General features: G+C 38.2%; 3 protein-coding genes across 5 annotated transcripts in view; 1 reads left to right on the forward strand and 2 right to left on the reverse strand.

Annotated features, from left to right (window-relative positions):
• The window catches only part of LOC126183302 (uncharacterized protein K02A2.6-like), a 187200-nt gene that overhangs the window by 146950 nt on the left and 19269 nt on the right, over positions 1–20981 (forward strand). The window lies entirely within an intron of this gene.
• Positions 1–20981, reverse strand: part of LOC126183303 (uncharacterized) — a 260517-nt gene that overhangs the window by 94194 nt on the left and 145342 nt on the right. The window lies entirely within an intron of this gene.
• The window catches only part of LOC126183304 (uncharacterized), a 164904-nt gene continuing 145342 nt past the window's right edge, over positions 1420–20981 (reverse strand). For 2 of the 3 annotated variants that reach the window (XM_049925146.1, XM_049925148.1), the window contains exon 2: positions 1420–2482. In XM_049925146.1, the coding sequence (XP_049781103.1) occupies positions 1422–1880 (459 nt within the window). In that variant the 5' untranslated portion in view covers positions 1881–2482 and the 3' untranslated portion in view covers positions 1420–1421. Of the gene's footprint in view, positions 2483–14976; positions 15058–20981 lie in introns of those variants that run through there. The other variant, XM_049925147.1, reaches the window with a different exon arrangement.

The raw sequence follows: 20981 nt of genomic DNA on the forward strand, positions 1-20981 counted from the left end.
ACAGAACAGTACCATCCTTTCCAATCCAGTGACCAGGATATACTGTACCAGTACTGCTCCATTGCATTGTACTGTACATCTCTGTATAGCACTGAGAAATGAATGAGTCTGTTGTTGATTCACAGCACGTTCTCTCAAGGGACAATGTAAGTCACCTTATGGACAAGTAAAGTAAACTAAACCTGCACCATGACTTCCTGGTAATCAGATTCATCCTCCTCCTTTCCTTGTAGGAAATAATGAATCTGCATGTAAATAAACAGAACAGTACATGAACGCATGTTAGTTGCAAACTCATAATTGTGTCTGTATACTGCACAACAGATTGTGATATTGAAGTATTTGTGCAAGCTTTACAGAAAATGATTACACACCTGAGAAATGTCCTAAATAAAGGACTTCAATTTTTGATGATGTAAATACTGATGTAAGGCTAATGACACTTAAAAAACTTAACCTGCTCAGTATGCTAAGATCACATGCCCTGTTCCATATTAATGATAACTAAAGAGGCCTAATGGTTGCCTTCATAATGTAATTACTAATGTTGAGACAAATCAGTATGAAGTAGGGTTGTTCAATACACATTTTATCATACCATACAGGTATTCAGTTACAATTAAAAACTAAAAAGTCTGACTCCAATGAAATGAAGTACAGTAGGCTTCTGAATATGGATGTAGTGTTGCTAACCTCTTAAGCAAGTACGTTGTTTATGTTACTGACAGCTTGGGGTTATCAGGTTCAGTAAACAGTGCAATGGCCAGTCATTGCAAATAACTTCACTAAAATGGAAATGACACTCACTTCTCCTGAAGAAGTAACAGCTATAATAAAATCGTTAAAATCAAACTACTCTGGTCGTTATGATAACATATCAATGAAGTTAATCAAAGAGTGTTCATCTGAGTTGAGTGCTGTCTTATGTTATTTGTGTACTCAGTCTCTTATCAGTTGAAAATTACGAGCCTGGCTAAAATACACTGAAGGTAAGCTTCTTTACAAGATGAGGGATAATGAGATACGGGCAAACTATTGATCACTTTCAGTTTTGCCAGCTTTTTCAAAAATATTTGAAAAGGATGTGTGCAAGCATCTTCTTAATATACTGACAGTAAATAATATATCCCCATCATAGGCTGAGTTCCTTAAGGGTTCCAATACAGAGAAGGCTATTTACACATACAGTGAGAATGTACTTAATTCATTAGATAAAAATTCAGAGTCAGCTGGCATTTTCTGCAACCTGTCAAAAGCCTTTTACTGTATGAATCATAGCATTCCCTTAAGTAAATTAGAATATAGGGTGCCCATTAAGTTACTTTACAACTTCAAAATTTTATTACAACAGCAGTTGTAGAAATATTTTAACAACGTTTCTTTTATTGTAATAAGTGATTATAAAAGCTTTTTCACAGTGTTTAATAGCCCTCTATATGGGCACCTTTAGTTGCACAAAGCACATCAAGACAGTACTTGATTTCTTGCCATGTTTGCTGTAGCATAGTGTCATCAATAGTGGCAATGGCATTACGAATCCTTTGCTTCAAGTCAGCAATGTCCCGTATCCGTGATCCGTGTTTGATACATGATATCTTTTGCATACCCCCATAAAAAAAGTCCAAGGGAGTGATATCAGGTGAATGCGGTGGCCAAGGAATTGGCCCATCCCTCCCAATCCATTTGCCTGGAAATGTTTCATTGAGGAACTGACAAACATGCAGTCCCCAATATGGTGGTGCACCATCTTGCTGGAAAATGGTAGTTGGTTTTAAATCAGTCAGTTGTGGTGCTTCATATTCGGTCAGAAGGTCGAGGTAAACATCTGCAGTAATTGTTGACTTATTGAAGAAAAATTGACCAATTATTCGGTTGCACATGATTCCACATCACACATTCACTTTTGTACTATCCCAGTGAAGCTCCCTAGTCACATAGGGGTGTGTCAGATACCCAGATTTTCACATTGTGTCTGTTTAATGTCCCAGAAACATGAAAAGTTGCCTCATCACTGAAACTAACTTGCTTGAGGAATGCTTCATCCTCTGAAAGGTGTTCCAGCATGTTGAGTGAAAACTGTCCATTTTGGCTTATCATTTGGCTCAAGTGTCTGTAACAGTTGCACTTTGTAAGTGTACAACCATAAGTTCTTGTGGAGGACCTTATGCATAGTTGAACATGGTAGTTGCAACTGTCTGGCAGCAGTGCGGATAGACTTCGTAGATGAACGAGTGAAAGTGTTTAAAACATGATCGATGTTTTTCTCGGATGTTCTTGGTCGCCTGCTCCTCCCTTTATCCAACACTGTGCCTGTCTCCATAAATTTTTTGTGCCATGCACAGATTGAAGGGTGCAGTGGTGGATCTCTTCCATACTTCGTTCTGAAATTTCATTGAGTCTCAGTTAACCAAGACACACATTGTGCCTTGCCTTGAAGAGTTGCCATTTTGTAGAGGTTCAGTTCCTTCCATCAACAGAGTACCTGAAACAAAAAATTTTAGTATATATAAAAACTTAAGTAAACAGTGATTACAATAAAAGAAATTTTGTTAAAATATTTCAACAGCTGCTGTTGCAATAAAATTTTGAAGTTGTAAAGGGACTTTATGGGCACCCTGTGCTATGGTGTCACTGGCAGTGCTGCAAAATGGTTCGAGACTTACTTAGCTAACAGGAAACAAAGGGCGTCATTGCAAAGTACCTGTTGAGTAAGCAATCAGCCTTCATCTGATAGGGAATTAATTACAGTGGTGTTCCTCAAGGTATGTCCACCACTCCCATTTCTGCTACAGATCCGGAGCCAGATCCAGATCCAAAACCACAACAACTAGGAAACAGTGTTCTACATACATTTGGGACAAATACTGGTGCTAGTGTTATAACAGCTTTAAATGTTCCACCTGCTTCTCCTGTAACTTACGAAGCCAAAGAATGCCACAACCCTAACTGTGATGATCATAATCGTAACAGTTTGATATGGTTCACACAATTTCACATGCTTACCGATACTACATTTCTCTGCTATGTTACAACTTATCTAAATTGAAGCTACCTTAAAATAATTCAAATAGAATAATCAATAATGAGAGTAAAGGGCTATGTATACACACCTCAGAGCCAATATCAGTTAAATTAAATAAATCAAATTAAGATGGGACCTCACCAAAACCACAAGTGTATCAAATTGTACATAGGACATCCCACATATGCAGCAGCTTTCGTATTTTACAGTCTTCTAGGAGTGAATATGCTGATGATAATTTATCATTGTCCAACAGTCCTCGGGATCCATATGTTAAAGTAAAATCAATAGAGAAGTACGGCATTGGTGTGTACACTGCCCTTGTTAATCCGTCTCCAGAATGAGTATAAGACATTTTCCAAAACTAAACATCTGATTAGCAATAGCGATTTCGACCTTTGTTCGTATGTATGAATTTGGTGATACTTGACACAGAACATTTTACATTTATGCTGTAACTTGGAACTCACAGAACAGGTGTAGTTCTCACATGTCTTAGTACTATCCATTGAATTATCATGTTTAGGGTTCCCCATTTCTACTGCAGGCTCTAATCCACCACATCTTGGAAGCTGGACATTCCATACAAATATATGGTCAGCAGTATAATTTTTGAACTGGTAGACAATTTTTCCTCTTTCTAGAGTGAAATATATTCAGATGAAAACACTTCCTACTGAATGAGATGTATGCACACAAGGTGAGAGCACAAGACATACACAGTGTAAATGTATTGATGATGATTTATTGCTACCTAAAACTTCTTAAACATGCATTCAGCTAGCATGTTTCACACACTATGGTCAAAGATTTCAAGAGGGTGAAATTACTATGTTGTACACCAAATACAACAGCAACTCTGTGATACAAGTCTTTTATAGGTTTCTGGAAGCGTGTAAAGAGAATTATTTATGAAAGTTAGGGAACAGTAGCCGCCCGAGACACAAGCAGCAACATGGATGTAACCGATTTTGTGACTTTTACGAGTTCCTAACCAGGAGGGACTTTTATAATATCATCTGTGTGCTTTAATAGTTTAGTTTCTTGAGATTCTGCATGTTTATGTAAAATCTAATAGCCACAGTTCTGACGTTTACATTTGCATCAGAAAGTAAAGCAATTTTGTGGCATATTACAGGTTCCTAATCAGGGACGAATTATTTAGTTTCACCTGAGTGCTTCAGTAGTTAGGTTTTTGAATCTCTGCATATTAATCTAATTTGTTGTTGTTGTTGTTGTTGTTGTGGTCTTCAGTCCTGAGACTGGTTTGATGCAGCTCTCCATGCTACTCTATCCTGTGGAAGCTTCTTCATCTCCCAGTACTTACTGCAACCTACATCCTTCAGAATCTGCTTAGTGTATTCATCTGTTGGTCTCCGTCTACGATTTTTACCCTCCACGCTGCCCTCCAATGCTAAATTTGTGATCCCTTGATGCCTCAGAACATGTCCTACCAACCGGTCCCTTCTTCTTGTCAAGTTGTGCCACAAACTCCTCTTCTCCCCAATTCTTTTCAATACGTCCTCATTAGTTATGTGATCTACCCATCTAATCTTCAGCATTCTTCTGTAACACCACATTTCGAGAGCTTCTATTCTCTTCTTGCCCAAACTATTTATCATCCATGTTTCACTTCTATACATGCCTACACTCCATACAAATACTTTCAGAAATGACTTCCTGACACTTAAATTTATACTCGATGTTAACAAATTTCTGTTATTCAGAAATGCTTTTCTTGCCATTGCCAGTCTATATTTTATATCCTCTCTACCTCAACAATCATCAGTTATTTTGCTCCCCAAATAGCAAAACTCCTTTACTACTTTAAGTGTCTCATTTCCTAATCTAATTTCCTCAGCATCACCCGACTTAATTCGACTACATTCCATTATCCTCATTTTGCTTTTGTTGATGTTCATCTTATATTCTCATTTCAAGACACTGTCCATTCTGTTCAACTGCTCTTCCAAGTCCTTTGCTGTCTCTGACAGAATTACAATGTCATCGGCAAACCTCAAGGTTTTTATTTCTTCTCCATGGATTTTAATACCTACTCCGAATTTTTCTTTTGTTTCCTTTACTGCTTGCTCAATATACAGATTGAATAACATCGGGGACAGGCTACAACCCTGTCTGACTCCCTTCCCAACCACTGCTTCCCTTTCATGCCCCTCAACTCTTTTAACTGCCATCTGGTTTCTGTACAAATTGTAAATAGCCTTTCGCACCCTGTACTTTACGCCTGCCACCTTTAGAATTTGAAAGAGAGTATTCCAGTCAACATTGTCAAAAGCTTTCTCTAAGTCTACAAATGCTAGAAACGTAGGTTTGCCTTTCCTTAATCTTTCTTCTAAGATAAGTCGTAAGGTCAGTATTGCCTCACGTGTTCCAACATTTCTACGGAATCCAAACTGATCTTCCCCGAGGTTGGCTTCTACCAGTTTTTCCACTTGTCTGTAGAGAATTCACGTTAGTATTTTGCAGCTGTAACTTATTAAATCTAATCTATTAGACACAATTCCTGTGTTTTCGTCAGGGTCTGCAGTAGAGTTGCGCAGTACATGCCGATTGTCCGTTTATCTGCATGGTACAGTTTTCCATGATCTTTAATATGGACAGGGACTGCGATTGTTGAGTGCTGATGGGAGCCAAGTTAATGACATTTCTCTCTCTGCTTCAGGCTGTGATGGCTTTGGTTACACAGCTTGAGGCTGCAGTGGATGGGCACAACTGTTGTGGGCCGGCCGTGGGGATCCAACGGATGTCCAGCACGTCTGACTCCTCCAATCAGTTCTTACTGGTGGCCAGCCCAGTTACTACTCGCACTGAGGTTGACCCTTTACCTGTGGTGTGGAAGGTCGCCCTGCAGCGTACCAGGCAGTGAAAGACTTCCCAGGTGGCTGCACATAAGGCCTTCCCGATTTGTCTGACAAGCAAGTTCCAGGTGCTGTCACTGAGCCAGATGCTATCGCCTGTCCTGTTTCAGAGGAAACCTCTCAGCCTGAAAGATCCAGACAATCACGGAGGGTGAGATTATTGATAGTTGGGAGCTCCAATGTTAGGCGTGTCATGGGGAACCTTAGGGACATGGCTGCCAAGAAGGGAAATAAAACCAATGTGCACTCTGTGTGCATACCAGGTGGTGTCATTCCAGATGTGGAACAGGTCCTCCCAGATGCCATCAAGAACACAGGGTGCACCCAACTGCAGGTGGTTGCTCACATCGGTACCAACGATGTGTGTCACTTTGGATCAGAAGAGATTTTCTCTGGTGTCAAATGACTAACAGAAGTGGTAAAGGCTGCCAGACTTGCTTGCAAGATGAAAGCAGGACTGATCATTTGCAGCATAGTCAACAGGAACGATTGCGGACCTCTGGTACAGAGCCAAGTGGAGGGTCTGAATCAGAGGCTCAGACGGTTCTGCGACTTTGTAGGCTGCGGATTCCTCGACTTGCGCCAAAGGGTGGTTGAGTTTCAGGTTTTGCTGAATAGGTCAGGTATCCACTATACGCATGAGGCAGCTAGATGGATAGCAGGGACTGTGTAACATGGACTGGCCAGTTTTTTAGGTTAGAGGGTCTTGGGAAAACATGGGCTTCAGTCACAAAGGGTGCAGGCTGAACACAGGAAGAATATAGACACAGGAACCATTGGCATAACAGTTGTAACTAGTCATAGCTGTGTTGGGAAAGTACCAGAGCTCTATGTGCTAATAGAAAGCACTGATGCTTAAATAATTATAGGCACTGAAAGCTGGCTAAAGTCAGAGATAAGCTCAGCCGAAATTTTTGCGAAGAACCTAAAGGTGTTTCATAAGGATAGGCTAAACACGGTTGGCGGTGGTGTGTTTGTTGCTGTTAGAAGTAGTTTATCTTGTTGCAAAATTGAAGTAGATAGTTCCTGTAAGTTAGTACGGACAGAGGTCATTCTTGGCAACCAGAATAAAATAATAATTGGATCCCTTTACTGACCTCCCAATTCACATGATACAGTTGCTGAAAGGTTCAAGGAAAACTTGAGTTTGATTTCAAACATGTACCCAACTCATACGATTATAAGTGATGGTGACTTTAATTTACCATCGATATGTTGGTGAAAATACATGTTTCATTCCAGAGGTACACACAAAACATCATCCGAAATTGCGCTAAATGCATTCTCTGAAAATTATTTTGAGTAGTTAGTTCATGAGCCCACATGAATAGTAAATGTTTGTGAAAACACACTTGACCTCTTAGCAACAAATAATCATGAGTTAATAATGAGCATCAAAACGGATACAGGGATTAGTGAACATAGGGTTGTCATAGCGAGACTGAATATTGTAACCCCCAAAAATAAACCTATTTAAAAAAGCAGATAAAAATTCACTTGACGCCTTCCTGAGAGACAATGTCCACTCATTCCAAATTAACAATATACGTGTAGACCAGGTGTGGCTTGAATTCAAAGAAATAGTATCAGCAGCAATTGAGAGATTTATACCAAATAAATTAACAAACGATGGAGCTGATCCTCCTTGGTACACAAAATGGGTCGGAACACTGTTGCAGAAACAACAAAACAAACATGCCTAATTTAAACAGACGCAAAATCCCCAACATTGGTGATCTTCTACAGAAGCTCAAATGCAAGATGCTTATAACGGTTTTCACAATGAAACTTTGCCTCAAAACCTGGCAGAAAATCCAAAGAGATTCTGGTCCCATGTGAAGTATGTTAGCGGCAAGACATAATCAATGCCTTCTCTGCGCGATAGCAATGGAGATACTATCGAAGATAGTGCTTCCATAGCAGAGTTACTAAACACAGCCTTCCGAAATGCATTCACAAGAGAAGATGAAGTAAATATTCCAGAATTCGAATCAAGAACAGCTGCCAACATGAGTAACGCAGAAGTAAATATCCTCAGAGTAGTGAAACAACTTAAATCACTTAATAAAAGCAAGTCTTCTGGTCCAGACTGTATACCAATTAGGTTCCTTTTAGAGTGTGCTGATGCATTAGCTTCATACTTAACAATCATATACAACTGTTTGCTCGACAAAAGATCCAAATCCAAAGACTGGAAAGTTTCACAGGTCACACCAATATTCAAGAAAGGTAGTTGGAGTAATCCACTAAATTACAGGCACATATCATTAACATTGATATGCAGCAGGATCCTGGAACATATATTGTGTTCAAACATTATGAACATTTCCCGTAGGCTTTTGACACTGTACCACACAAGCAGCTTGTAGTAAAATTGCGTGCTTATGGAATATCATCTCAGTTATGTGACTGGATTTGTGATTTCCTGTCAGAGAGGTCACAGTTTGTAGTAATTAACAGAAAGTCAGTTTGCAGATGACGCTGTCATTTATCGACTAATAAAGTCGTGAGAAGATCAAAACAAATTGCAAAATGATTTAGAAAAGATATCTGAATGGTGTGAAAATTGGCAGTTGACCCTAAATAACGAAAAGTGTGAGGTCATCCACATGAGTGGCAAAAGGAACTCAATAAACTTCAGTTACAACATAAATCAGTCAAATCTAAAGGTCGTAAATTCAACCAAATATTTAGGAATTACCATTATGAACAGCTTAAATTGGAAGGCACACACAGAAAATGTTGTGGGGAAAGCTAACCAAAGACTGTGTTTTGTTGGCAGGACACTTAGAAAATGTAACAGATCTACTAACGAGATTGCCTGCACTAAGCTTGTCTGTCCTGTTTTAGACTACTGCTGCGTGGTGTGGGATCCTTACCAGATAAGATTGACAGAGTACATTGAAAAAGTTAAAAGAATGACAGCACATTTTGTATTACCGTGAACTATGGGAGAGAGTGTCACTGAAATGATACAGGATTTGGGCAGGACGTCATTAAAAGAAAGGCGTTTTATGTTGTGATGGAATCTTCTCACGAAATTCCAATCACCAACTTTCTCCTCCACATGTAAAAATATTTTGCTGACACTGACCTACATAGGGAGAAATGATCACCACCATAAAATAAGGGAAATTAGAGGTTGCACAGAAAGATACAGGTGTTCATTCTTTTCGCGCGCTATACGAGATTGGAATAATAGAGAACTGTGAAGGTGGTTCGATGAACTGTCTGCCAGGCACTTAAATGTAGATGTAGTTGTAGATGTAGAAATCCACATCCAATTATGGCTTGAAAATTATGGTACATTCACATTGTTCCTATAAAATGACAGTCAGCAATGATAAATGTATGTGATAACATGGCGATATCTTACAAGTGTAAGACATTGCAACACAACATTTCAACATCAAAAACAGGCACCAGTGTGCGACACTAGTCCACAGCACACCCTGTATTTAATGCTGAGCTGAAGTCAGGAACACTAATCTTATTTTCCAACAGATACTTGACAATGTAATCGCAGAGCAGGTTAAGAAACGTCCCCCTCACACTGAGAATCTCCATAGGGATCCATATCTCAAGAGTCCAAGTCACACAGGTTCAACACACTTGAATGCTTAAAGTTACTTGAAAGTGGTCCACATGTGTTCTCCCATTGCTCCTTATGCAAGTGGAATTACAAAAGGGGCCAACTTAACAGTGATGTAAGATATTCTCCACAATGTCTTATATGCAGGCATGCAGAGTATTCATTGTTGTTACTTTAAGGTTTAGGGATTAGCAGAAACAACATCAAATTATTTAACACCACACATCAGAAACTGCACATCACAGCTCTCCTTTGTGGTGAATTGTAATGGTGCTTGTACAGGAAAATGTGCTGTAATAGTTCATACAGACATATGTGTTGCTTTGACTCAGTTGGTGTAGCGCCACACAAGTGGCTGTAGAGTAGTAGTAGTAGTAAATCATTCAACAGATTCGAACAGTATACCCCATGGCAAATCGGTATGATAGATTCATACTATGCATTGCAATAGGCTCGCAACTAAGTGTAGTGGTAAGTTCAGAAGAGGGATTTTCAGCCAGCTGCACCACAGCGACTCACACTATCTCAATGGTTGACATTATTATTTTTAAGTAACACTGATTTTCATCATAGGATGGCAATGTAAATTTGATATTGGTGGAAACAAAATGTTAAACAACAACTATATTTTTAAGTGGTTCCTCACATGAATTATAAGTGTTTTACATTGTAAATAGTACATTTAACATTTCCGGCAGATTTATCTCCATCACTCAGCCATAGCGTCCAGGCCTACTAACTGTCAAGAATATATTGGCCAACTTGACCACCTTGATATTAGACTCAATTGCACTGGTGGAACTCACAGACTGTTATGAATGAATGAATGAAATTTTATTGTCGTTTAGTTATTACAGCAATAGACAAAGTTAAGTTACATATATACAAGTTATACAGCATATATACAAGTGTTCAAGATCAATATGTCACTATTGGTTTTCCGTAAAATACAATATTTAAAATGAAATATTATGAAAACATTGCATCATGAATCACTCAGTTAAAGAAATAATGCTGCACTCTCCAAACTGGTACCACTATGATATTTTACAGCAATAAAATTCCTGAAGTGAGTAGCAAGGATTTGCACCTAACCAACTGAATAATTTGTCTTTAAATAAATCAAATTGAGCTACCACATTCTAGTGGCAGTTTGTTAAACATCTTCATACCCACCACTTCGTAGCTGTTCAGTGACTTGGATAATCTGTAGTAAGGTATGTCGAGATGGCTACTATTTCTGGTTCCGTGAGAGTGTACATCTCTTCTATGATGGTACTCTGATAAGTTGCTCTTTATATGCAGTAGAGCACTGTAAATATACATGTTTATAACAGTTAATATTTTTAAGTTGATAAAGAGTGGTTTGCAGTGGGCCTGTTTATCACTGTTTGTGATAATTCGAATTACTTTCTTCGGAAGTACCAAACTGTCCTGAAGGTGTGAGCTATTGCCCCATATTAAAAGCCCATAAGATGTAATGCTTTGAAAAAAAGCAAAATAGGCTGATCTTACATAGGCCACAGGTACATGGTTTTTTAAATTCCTTAACAAATTCACCACTCTAGACAGCCTTGCACTAATGTATTTAATATGTGGCTCCCAAGTCAATTTACTATTATGACAATACCTAAGAACTTAACACTATCGATGAAGTCTTCTACTGGCAGATCTCTTAAACTAAATACAGTCTTTTGAGTTTTACTCTCATTAAGCAGGAACCCATTGGCTCGAAACCAGACTGATGCCTGTGATATTATGTCATTTGCCACATTTGTCTGAGCTGATATTGAAAAAAGTGGTATCATCTGCATAGGGAATGGAGTGAGTATTTATGTAAGATGGTAGATCGTTTGTCATTAGGATAAATAGCAGAGGTCCTAATACTGAGTCTTGTGGCACATCGCACTTAACTTCAGCTAGCTGTGATCTCTGTTTACCAATACAAACAATTTCTTTGCATTTGCTGAGGAAAGATATGAAAATGATGTCAACTTCACTGTTTGTGATTCTGTAATAAACTAGTTTGTTGAGGAGTGAAATATGCTCCACACAATCGAAGGATTTGCTTAGATCACAAAATGTAGCCTGAGCAAAATTTTTTCCTTCATAAGCATTAAGCACTTTTTTAATCAGGGAGTCAATGGCATGGACTGTGGATTTTCCCTTCCTAAATTAGCCAAATTGTACCACAGTAATAATGTTATTACATGTCAGATAATCAAACAATGGGAGTTGATGATGGATTCCAAAACTTTAGATAAAATAGGTGTCACAGATATTGGGCGATAGCTAGATGGGCAATTTTTGTCTCCTTTTTGTAAATGGGCACTACCCTGGATAATTTTAATACTTCTGGGAATACTCCTTCAATTAGACATCTATTTATACATTTAGTAAGAGGATATACTATGTAGCCAATTATATTTTTTAACATATTACAAGAAATACCATATATATCTTCACTATCAGAGGGTCTAAAGTTATTTACAAGAGTTAAAACAACATCTGGTGTGACCTCTGTTAAAAGGAATTTATCGTTCAGGGTGTAGTCTACATTATGGTATTTAATGAGATCAGCAACAGTCTCTTGTGGCCTCACAATGCTTTCCCTAATTTGATTAACAGATTTTATACAGTAGTTATTAAATTCGTCTGCTGAAATTACTACCTCAAGTTTCTGCTTTGCTTTTGGCCACTGAATTTATTATAGTCCATGCTTTTCTTCATTTATTTTTTGATGACTCAATGCTGACTAGGTTATGTTGTTTTTTGGCCTCATTTAAAGCATACTTATATTCCTTTTGTGCTCTTGAGTACCTTTGTTTAGCCATATCAGTTTTCTGAAGTCTGTAACAATCTCTATACAACAACAACAACCTTCTTTTTATATTGGCTAGTTGAGCGGTATACCATGGACTCTTATCCCTATGTCTATTACTGTTACTTTTAGGGTTAACTTTACGTTTGTATTGAGGGCAGTTGGTCTCGAATATATTTAAGAAATAATGAAAAAATCTATCAAACACTGTATTGGCATTATTATTATGAGCATTATTGTTAAACAGATGTGACCAGTCATAATTACTGAGTGAGACCATGAAATTAGACAATTTTTCTTGCGTTATTGGTCTTGTGATGACTATTTTAGGCTCTTTAAACTCCTTATACTCCATGTTAGGCCTAACTGTACCTATTTTTACCCAAACTGAGTCATGGTCCGAGAAATCGAAGACAGCTACATCTGAAGACAGTAACTCTCTATTGACATTTGTAAGTATGTTGTCGAGACAAGCGGACTGTCTTGTGGGTTTGCAGTTCGTAAAAATGAAGTTGAATTGTCGTAACAGGTTTTTAAATTCATTTACAGTGTGCACATCTTTGTTTACATCAAATGCAGCATTGATGTCACCACCAATCACAATACTATATTTCTTCCACTGAGGACTAAGAAAGAAATTTAGTAAAGTCTCAAGTTTTTCTAAAAATATTAATGGACTTCCATCTGGTGATCTATAAAGAGATACAATAGCAATTTTTAAATGATCCAGATATACGCTTGTGGCTTCAAAATGTATCTCACTGCACAAAAATCCTAGATCTAGTTCATTACTACAATTTATTAATCCCTTCTTAATGTAAATTGATACACCCCCATGAATATGTTGCTCTCTGCTAAAACTGTTTGCTAAGTGGAAATCATCTAGTACATGAAAAGATATTTCATTTTCTTTACACCAGTGCTCACTTAAGCATAATGCATCAAATAAGTTCTCATTTGCAAATTCATTTAAAATTATGTGTTTTCCACTTATACTTTCAATATTGAGATAACCTATCTTGAAAGACAAAGTTGGTGAGTGGTTTTTGTTAATGGGGCATTCATCATTACTGCTATATTTCTCTCTAGTGTTACTGACATTTATTATATTATTCTTATCTTTAATCTGGTCATCCAGTGTGAATGTGGGCAAAGCTGTTGGTCTCAGCCCTTCTTTGCTACCTCTGAAATCTAAGTGGTATTGACTTAGAGCTCTCGATTTTTGTTATGCCTAACTCATTGGCTAGTTTTATGATTTCATTACTCACATACTTCTTTCCGAGTTGATTCAGATGGAGACCATGAACAGTGTGAAATCTTGTACCTAAGTTAGTTATGTTTACAAAACAGACATTTTTAAAGTATTTACAAATTTTCTTCATTTCTTCATTTACTCTTGTCACTTCAACATTCACACATGACCAGGATGGAAGATCATGCCAAAATGGTATTGAAAAGATGAGGATTTTTGTATTTTGTAGTTCCTGCAGTTTCTTCTTTAATGAGGACAAGAAGTCTTTTCCTTCATTTCTCGCTACGTCATTTGATCCAGACAGAAAAACTGCCAGTTCCATGGCTTCTGCTGGTGAAGAACCTGCAACATCTTTAAATTTTCCACTAGGTTTTATTGTGGCTGAGATATGGTGGCTTGAATTGTTCTCAACTATATCCCTTAATTTCCTTCCTTGACTGTCTGCATATAAATGTATTTTCACAGGCCTAGGTCTGCAATTGCAGTTTGCTTTGTTTTGGTTTTCAGTTTCATTACTTCTACTGACAGTTGACGTAATATTTTTACTGCACCCATTATTCACTTCACTTCTATTGACAGTTTCATTACTTCTATTGACAGTTAACTTAATATTTTTATTGTGCCCATTATTCACTTCACTTCTATTGACAGTTGATGTAATATTGTTGCTACACCTATTACTCACTTCACTTTCGTTAACCTTACTTGTGTTAAGCACATTGACTTGTGAGTCTACTTAAATGTTTTTTTCTGTAGCAAGAACACTAAATATGTTTTCCAAGGGTGGAAAGTTTACACAGACTCTACCACATTTTGTGACAGGAACAGCCTGCCATTGTCTTGTAGGCGATCTAATGGCCTACATTGATTGCTTGGTTCTGTGTACACGACACTAACCTCTTCTTGGGAAATTTGTTTAATGAGTTCCTGATTAATTGCTGCGTATTCCTTCTTCAGTTGTTCGTTTTCTTTGGCCAGAGCTAGGTTCTCTTCAATTACCACTGATAAGATAGCTTGTAAAGTATTATAGTCAGCATTGACCTCATGTTTATCTTCCTCCATCGGCGCCATATTGTCCTTACTCTTCAGACAGACATTGCATCGCCATTCGCTGTTTTCGTCTGAAAGATTGTCTTCTTCTAACTTTGCACATCGAAAATGTAACCAACCGTCGCACTCATCACACAGAATTCTATTTTTCACGACTTTACTACACTTTATGCACTTTATACTCATCAAAATTCTACTTTTCTTGGGAGCCAACTTGCTTGTAACCATACGATAGCCATGTTAGAGGTTCTCAAAAAGGAGAATGAGAAAAAGTTAAACACCTGCAGGGTGAGGATAGGCCAATAATGGAATCAGTGTTAATGTGGTATAAGAATTTGTTCAATCCATAGGGAGTGTTACCTGCTACACGATACAAGCAACATAGACTACCAACAGGCAATTATCCGCCCATATTCACAAAACAGTATCAGCTACCTAAGTGTTTAAAGACTTTAGTAGAGGAAATGGTGAATCAGCAGTTATCAGATAGGATTATCGAACATACTGATAGTCTATTATCAGTGGGTATCATGATAGTGGGTAATAAGTCACCACATGTAACAAAGAAATATCAGTTTTCTTGCGATTGCAAATCCTTAAATGAAAAAACAGTAACAGATGCGTACCCGATTCCTAATATTACTGACACATTAGATAATTTGGATCAGCTCAAGTTCTTTTCAACCCTAGATTTACGATGGGGAGATCATCAAATTGAGGTACAGCCAGAGGATAGACCTAAAACTACATTTATCAGGACTTCTGGTCAATACAAGTATTGTAGGGTGCCTTTTGGGCTAAACAACACACCACCTACATTTCAACAGTTATCAGATGAACTCCTCAGAGGTTTAAAAGCAAACAAATACGTGGTTTCTCTCAATGATATAATTATATTTGCGAAAATCCTGAAAGAGCAGGCTCAGTGTTTGGAGATGGTATTTGACAAGTCGAGAAAGACTTGACTTATGCTTAATATTGATAAGTGTTACTTTGCACAATCACAAGTTAACTATCTGGGACATATAATTAGCCAAATGGAGTAAGGACAGATCCACACCTTACATCAGCAGTATATGACTTTCCATTCCCTGAGACAGTTCAACAATTACAATATTTTCTTGGATTAGCAAACTAATATAAGAAATTTGTGAATGGATTAGCTGAAGTGGCACAACCACTAATAAAGTTATTGCGAGTAGATATTACATTTAGCTGGACACCTGTGTGTGAGAGAGCATTTCAAAATTTAAAAGACATATCAACTTCAGACCCAGTTTTGATTTTTCCGGATTTCACAAAAGAAGTCATATTGTCATGTGATGCAACTGGTACAGCATTGGGAATGATTTTAGGGCAAACCATTGATGGGAAAGAACACCCTGTTGCATATGCATCTTGTCAACTTAATAAGACTGAGCAAAATTTTTCTACCTCTGGAAAGGAGATGTTAACATTAATATAAGGTATTTGTTATTTTAGATGTTATCTATATGAATGTAAGTGCACAGTGATTACTGATCATGCAGCTTTAAAAGGGCTACTACGGTTAAAAGATCCTTCAAGTTGTCTAACAAGGTGGGCTTTGAAACTAAGGATGTGATTCACAAACTGGGTGTTAGACACACAAATGCAGACACACTTAGTAGGAAGATTGGGGCATTGCAAGTCTTTGGATTTGTTCTAAAGGATCTGAAGAAATCAAAAGCAAATGATGAAGAGTGTCAGGTGCATTGGAAACAGCCGCAGTTTGTCATAAATGATGAGGTTTTATGTAGCTGAACCAAGTGTGGACCGCATGTTGTAGTTCCAGCAGCTTTGCAGACAGAAGTACTATGACTAGCACATGATCATATGTTATCGAGTCATGGGGTAACAGAACAACAGATAGAACACTAGAAGAAAGATTCTGGTGGAGAACAAGATGTGCTGATGTTAAACAGTATGTCAAGAGCTGTATTCTGTATGCACGACATGCTTACACCATGAAAGTTGCAATTAAAAAGACTACCAGAGTCTGACTGTCCATTCCAAATGATAGGAACAGATATTTTGGGGGTGTTTCACAGGAGTTAATCAGGTAACAAGTATGAGTAAACAATTATCGAACATTTCTCAAGGTATCTGTAATGGTAGCAATACCAGATCAGAAAGCAATCACAATACCTCACGCTACATTAAATCATTGGATACTTAAATTTGTGGTGCCACAAACGCTTATTATGGACCAGGGCACAAATTTCATGTCCGATGTAATTAAGCAGTTGTGTCGCTTACTGAAAGTTAAGAAATTACATACAAGTCCATTAAATCCATAGGCAAATGTACGTGCGAATAGAGTTCATAGATCTGTATCTAAGATTATGTGATTTCTCAACACCTAGATGGGGAGTATATTTAGATTTTGTAGTTTGTGCCTAAAATTCAAAAACTCATACAGGAACAGGGTTGTCACTGTAAAAGGTGGTATGTGGACACAAAATACCATCTCTGTTTGATGTGATTCACCGAAAGTTGGGAAAAGAAGGTGAACACGTTAATGTATGCTCAAAAACTATAGTCTAAAGAAAATTGGTAAAAGGAGCCAACACAAAAGTGCTAGAACATCAAGAGTGTGTGAGGTTAGGTAAGAAGAATTTACCACAGTATCAGAGAGATCAATGAGTATTACTTGCAAACCCGCACACTCAAAAGGGTAAGAAGTTTCAGGGCCTTACCAGGTGGTTGATGTAAAGTTGCCTGTAAATGTGAAGTTATAGTTACCAGGACGAACTTCAGTGGTCCATGTCAGTAGAGTTAAAACTTTACAAGGGGTCATAGATTCCTCAAGTGCCAGTGGAGAAGCCACATACTAGAATTAAGAAGCAAAATAGTAAATAAATACTGCAGAATAGGCCATAGGGGTTGAGACCAAGGAATACATGGTTGTGGGTGGAAAGATATGCGGATAATAGTAGGATTTTTTCCTTTTTTTTCTTTGATTAATGTAATGTACTTCGGAATATACATATTTTTGTTGTATTCCCACTTTTTTCTAAGGAGGAAGGGAGTACATATAAATTATTTCCTCTTGGTAATGGCGAGGATGATGCATAGATGATGTCTAACGTGTGTTATGATCTTGCTCATCATTGGAGCAGAAGTACTTATCAATCAGCCTCTACAGAACGAAGTTTTGTTCACGCAGCAGCTGTATGTAGTCTTCACGAATCACAGGTGGTTGTTGAGACCGAATTTCACCACTTGGGAGGTAAGGAATGAAGTGGGAAGATTGCAAGATATGTTCGTAGAAGTACTAAAGGAAGCAAAACAGGGCAATATGATAGGGTTATATGAAATGAATATTATGAACTTAAGTTCTCCTACAATAAGCTGAGAGAGCATGCAAATATCATTGAACTTCACAGCTACATGGCGGCTATTATCATGCTATAAAGGATGACGAAGAAGGGTGGTGGGCGGAAGTGGGACGAGCACCTCCCAAGTCATTATGTGTAAGTTCAATACACACGCTGCTGTCACTCACTGCCGCGACATCTCGGTACAACTGGTGCCACGACTGCTGCAAGTGACGAACTGCCAGTATGGCAGCCGGCTGAAACGAAGTGTGCAGTGTCAGCTGCCTTTAGTGGGCTGAAGGCCACTTACTGTGCAGTTCCTCATTGGGCATTGACAGACTATGCCAACCATGAGTCAAGGTGCTACCTCTATTTTTATGGAAATAAATAACAAATTCTGAGTCTTCTTTCACTGTGCCCACCAGCAAAGACAGGTCACTACCATCCTTCCGAGGAAAACTGGCAAGGAGCGAACTGGAAGAGTCCCTCCTGACACAGAACCAACTCTACTTATGCCAACCCAATTGTCACCTCTTACAGTACGTACATGCACGTGGTAAATGTCCTTTGAATTCATATTGTCTTGTTTGAAGGCTATAATGAGGTTTGAATTATCCCTCACCAACTGTTTTGAGATTCTGGAATATGTCTGACTCAAATAAAATACATCGTCAACCATATGGTGATATTAAAAAAGAAGTATCTTCAAAGATAATCCAGGTTTTCCATAACATCATCAAATATGAACACAGTGTTTGGCTTTAATTTTTCTGCTTTCACTGAATGTCATGTATGTCACACCACTTAAACCTTGCAGTATCTCCTGTAATAGTTGGTATTTAGGTTAAAATAGCAGTTTTGAAAATACACTCACATGTTCAAAGTGGACTCCATCTGCTTGTGTTAACAGTGACATGAGTGTCTTGGTGCAGTTGGATGGACTCACAATTGGTGATGATGATGTCTCATACTCCGAGGAGCATAGGGGATGATGCGGGAGACCCGCACCATTGACTAGGCAAGGTCCTAGCGGAGGTGGTTTGCCATTGCCTTCCTCCAACCGTAATGAGGATGAATGATGATGATGAAGACGACACAACACCCAGTCATCTCGAGGCAGGAAAAATCCCTGACCCCACCGGGAATCAAACCCAGGACCCTGTGCGTGGGAAGCAAGAAAGCTACTGCAAGACCATGAGCTGTGGACGGACCCACAATTATCACTCATAAATTATCAGGACTCCCATTTTACTTTTTTTTCTTGTTGTGTTCTGTGGCATCACAGGACCAGGATGCTTTGCCCACCCTTCCACAATACTGACTACATCAGGTATTGTCATGCAAAGGGCTCTTACAGAAAAAAAACTGCTTGTAATAATAATATATGAGCCACTGTAGCACAATCAGCAACTAGCACCTTACCAACTAACCTACAACAGCTACACATCTATACATTATAATGAGAGGGTTATGAAGTAATAAAAACAAAAGACAATAATTTATTATTTTTTTATTTACACTAAAAAAACACTTGTAATAATCAAATATATGTTGTCACTATAGCACAACCAGGAACTAGCACCTTACCGACGGAGCTACAATAGCTACATATCTGCACATTATAATGAGGGGGTTATGAAGTAGGAATTACAAAAGACTTACAATAATATATTATAGTGTTATTTACACTTTAGTAATGGTAAATAGGTTGCAGTATACTACCAAAATTCACTCCTTCATTTTTCACAGCAGCACAGTATTTCCCAAATAACTGTTTCTTGCATTCACTAAATTCTGCTCGTATTTCCCTCAAACTGACAGGAGCATCACAAAACTTAGGTATTCCATCTGTAAAGTTGATGTGGAGTAATAGTAGTTATCTTTGACACTGTATTGAGACTTGAACTGAGGCACTGTTGTAAAACATTCACATTTATACAATACACACAAAGATACTTCACAATGTCATTGTATACAATTTGAATACATGTTAGCCAATGGTCCAGTCTGTCTGACACAAGAGATAGCGCCATACTTATCCAAATAAGTTTGTAGCAGTTGTTGTTGTGGTCTTGTGTTTGATGCAGCTCTCCATGCTACTCTATCCTGTGCAAGCTTCTTCATCTCCCAGTACCTACTGCAACCTACATCCTTCTGAATCTGCTTGGTGTATTCATCTCTTGGTCTCCCTCTATGATTTTTACCCTCCACGCTGCCCTCCAATACTAAATTGGCGATCCCTTGATGCCTCAGAACATGTCCTACCAATTGATCCCTTCTTCTAGTCAAGTTGCGCCACAAACTTCTCTTCTCCCCAATCCTATTCAATACGTCCTCATTAGTTATGTGATCTACCCATCTAATCTTCAGCATTCTTCTGTAGCACCACATTTCGAAAGCTTCTATTCTCTTCTTGTCTAAGCTATTTATCGACCACGTTTCACTTCCATATATGGCTACACTCCATACAAATACTTTCAGAAACGACTTCCTGAGATTTAAATGCATACTCGATGTTAACAAATCTTTCTTCTTCAGAAACGCTTTCCTTGCCATTGCCAGGCTACATTTTATATCCTCTCTACTTCGACCATCATCAGTTATTTTGCTCCTCAAATAGCAAAACTCCTTTACTACTTTAAGTGTCTCATTTCCTAATCTAATTCCCTCAACATCGCACGACTTACTTCGACTACATTCCATTATCCTCATTTTGCTTTTGTTGATGTTCATCTTATACTCTCCTTTCAAGACACTGTCCATTCCATTCAACTGCTCTTCCAAGCCCTTTACTGTCTCTGACAGAATTACAATGTCATCGGTGAACCTCGAGTTTTTATTTCTTCTCCATGGATTTTAATACCTACTCCGAACTTTTCTTTTGTTTCCTTTATTGCTTGCTCAATATACAGATTGAATAACATCGGGGACAGGCTACAACCCTGTCTCACTCCCTTCCCAACCACTGCTTCCCTTTCATGTCCCTTGACTCTTATAACTGCCATCTGCTTTCTGTACAAATTGTAA

The sequence above is a fragment of the Schistocerca cancellata genome, chromosome 4 (assembly GCF_023864275.1).
Source record: "Schistocerca cancellata isolate TAMUIC-IGC-003103 chromosome 4, iqSchCanc2.1, whole genome shotgun sequence".
Lineage (NCBI taxonomy): Eukaryota > Metazoa > Arthropoda > Insecta > Orthoptera > Acrididae > Schistocerca > Schistocerca cancellata.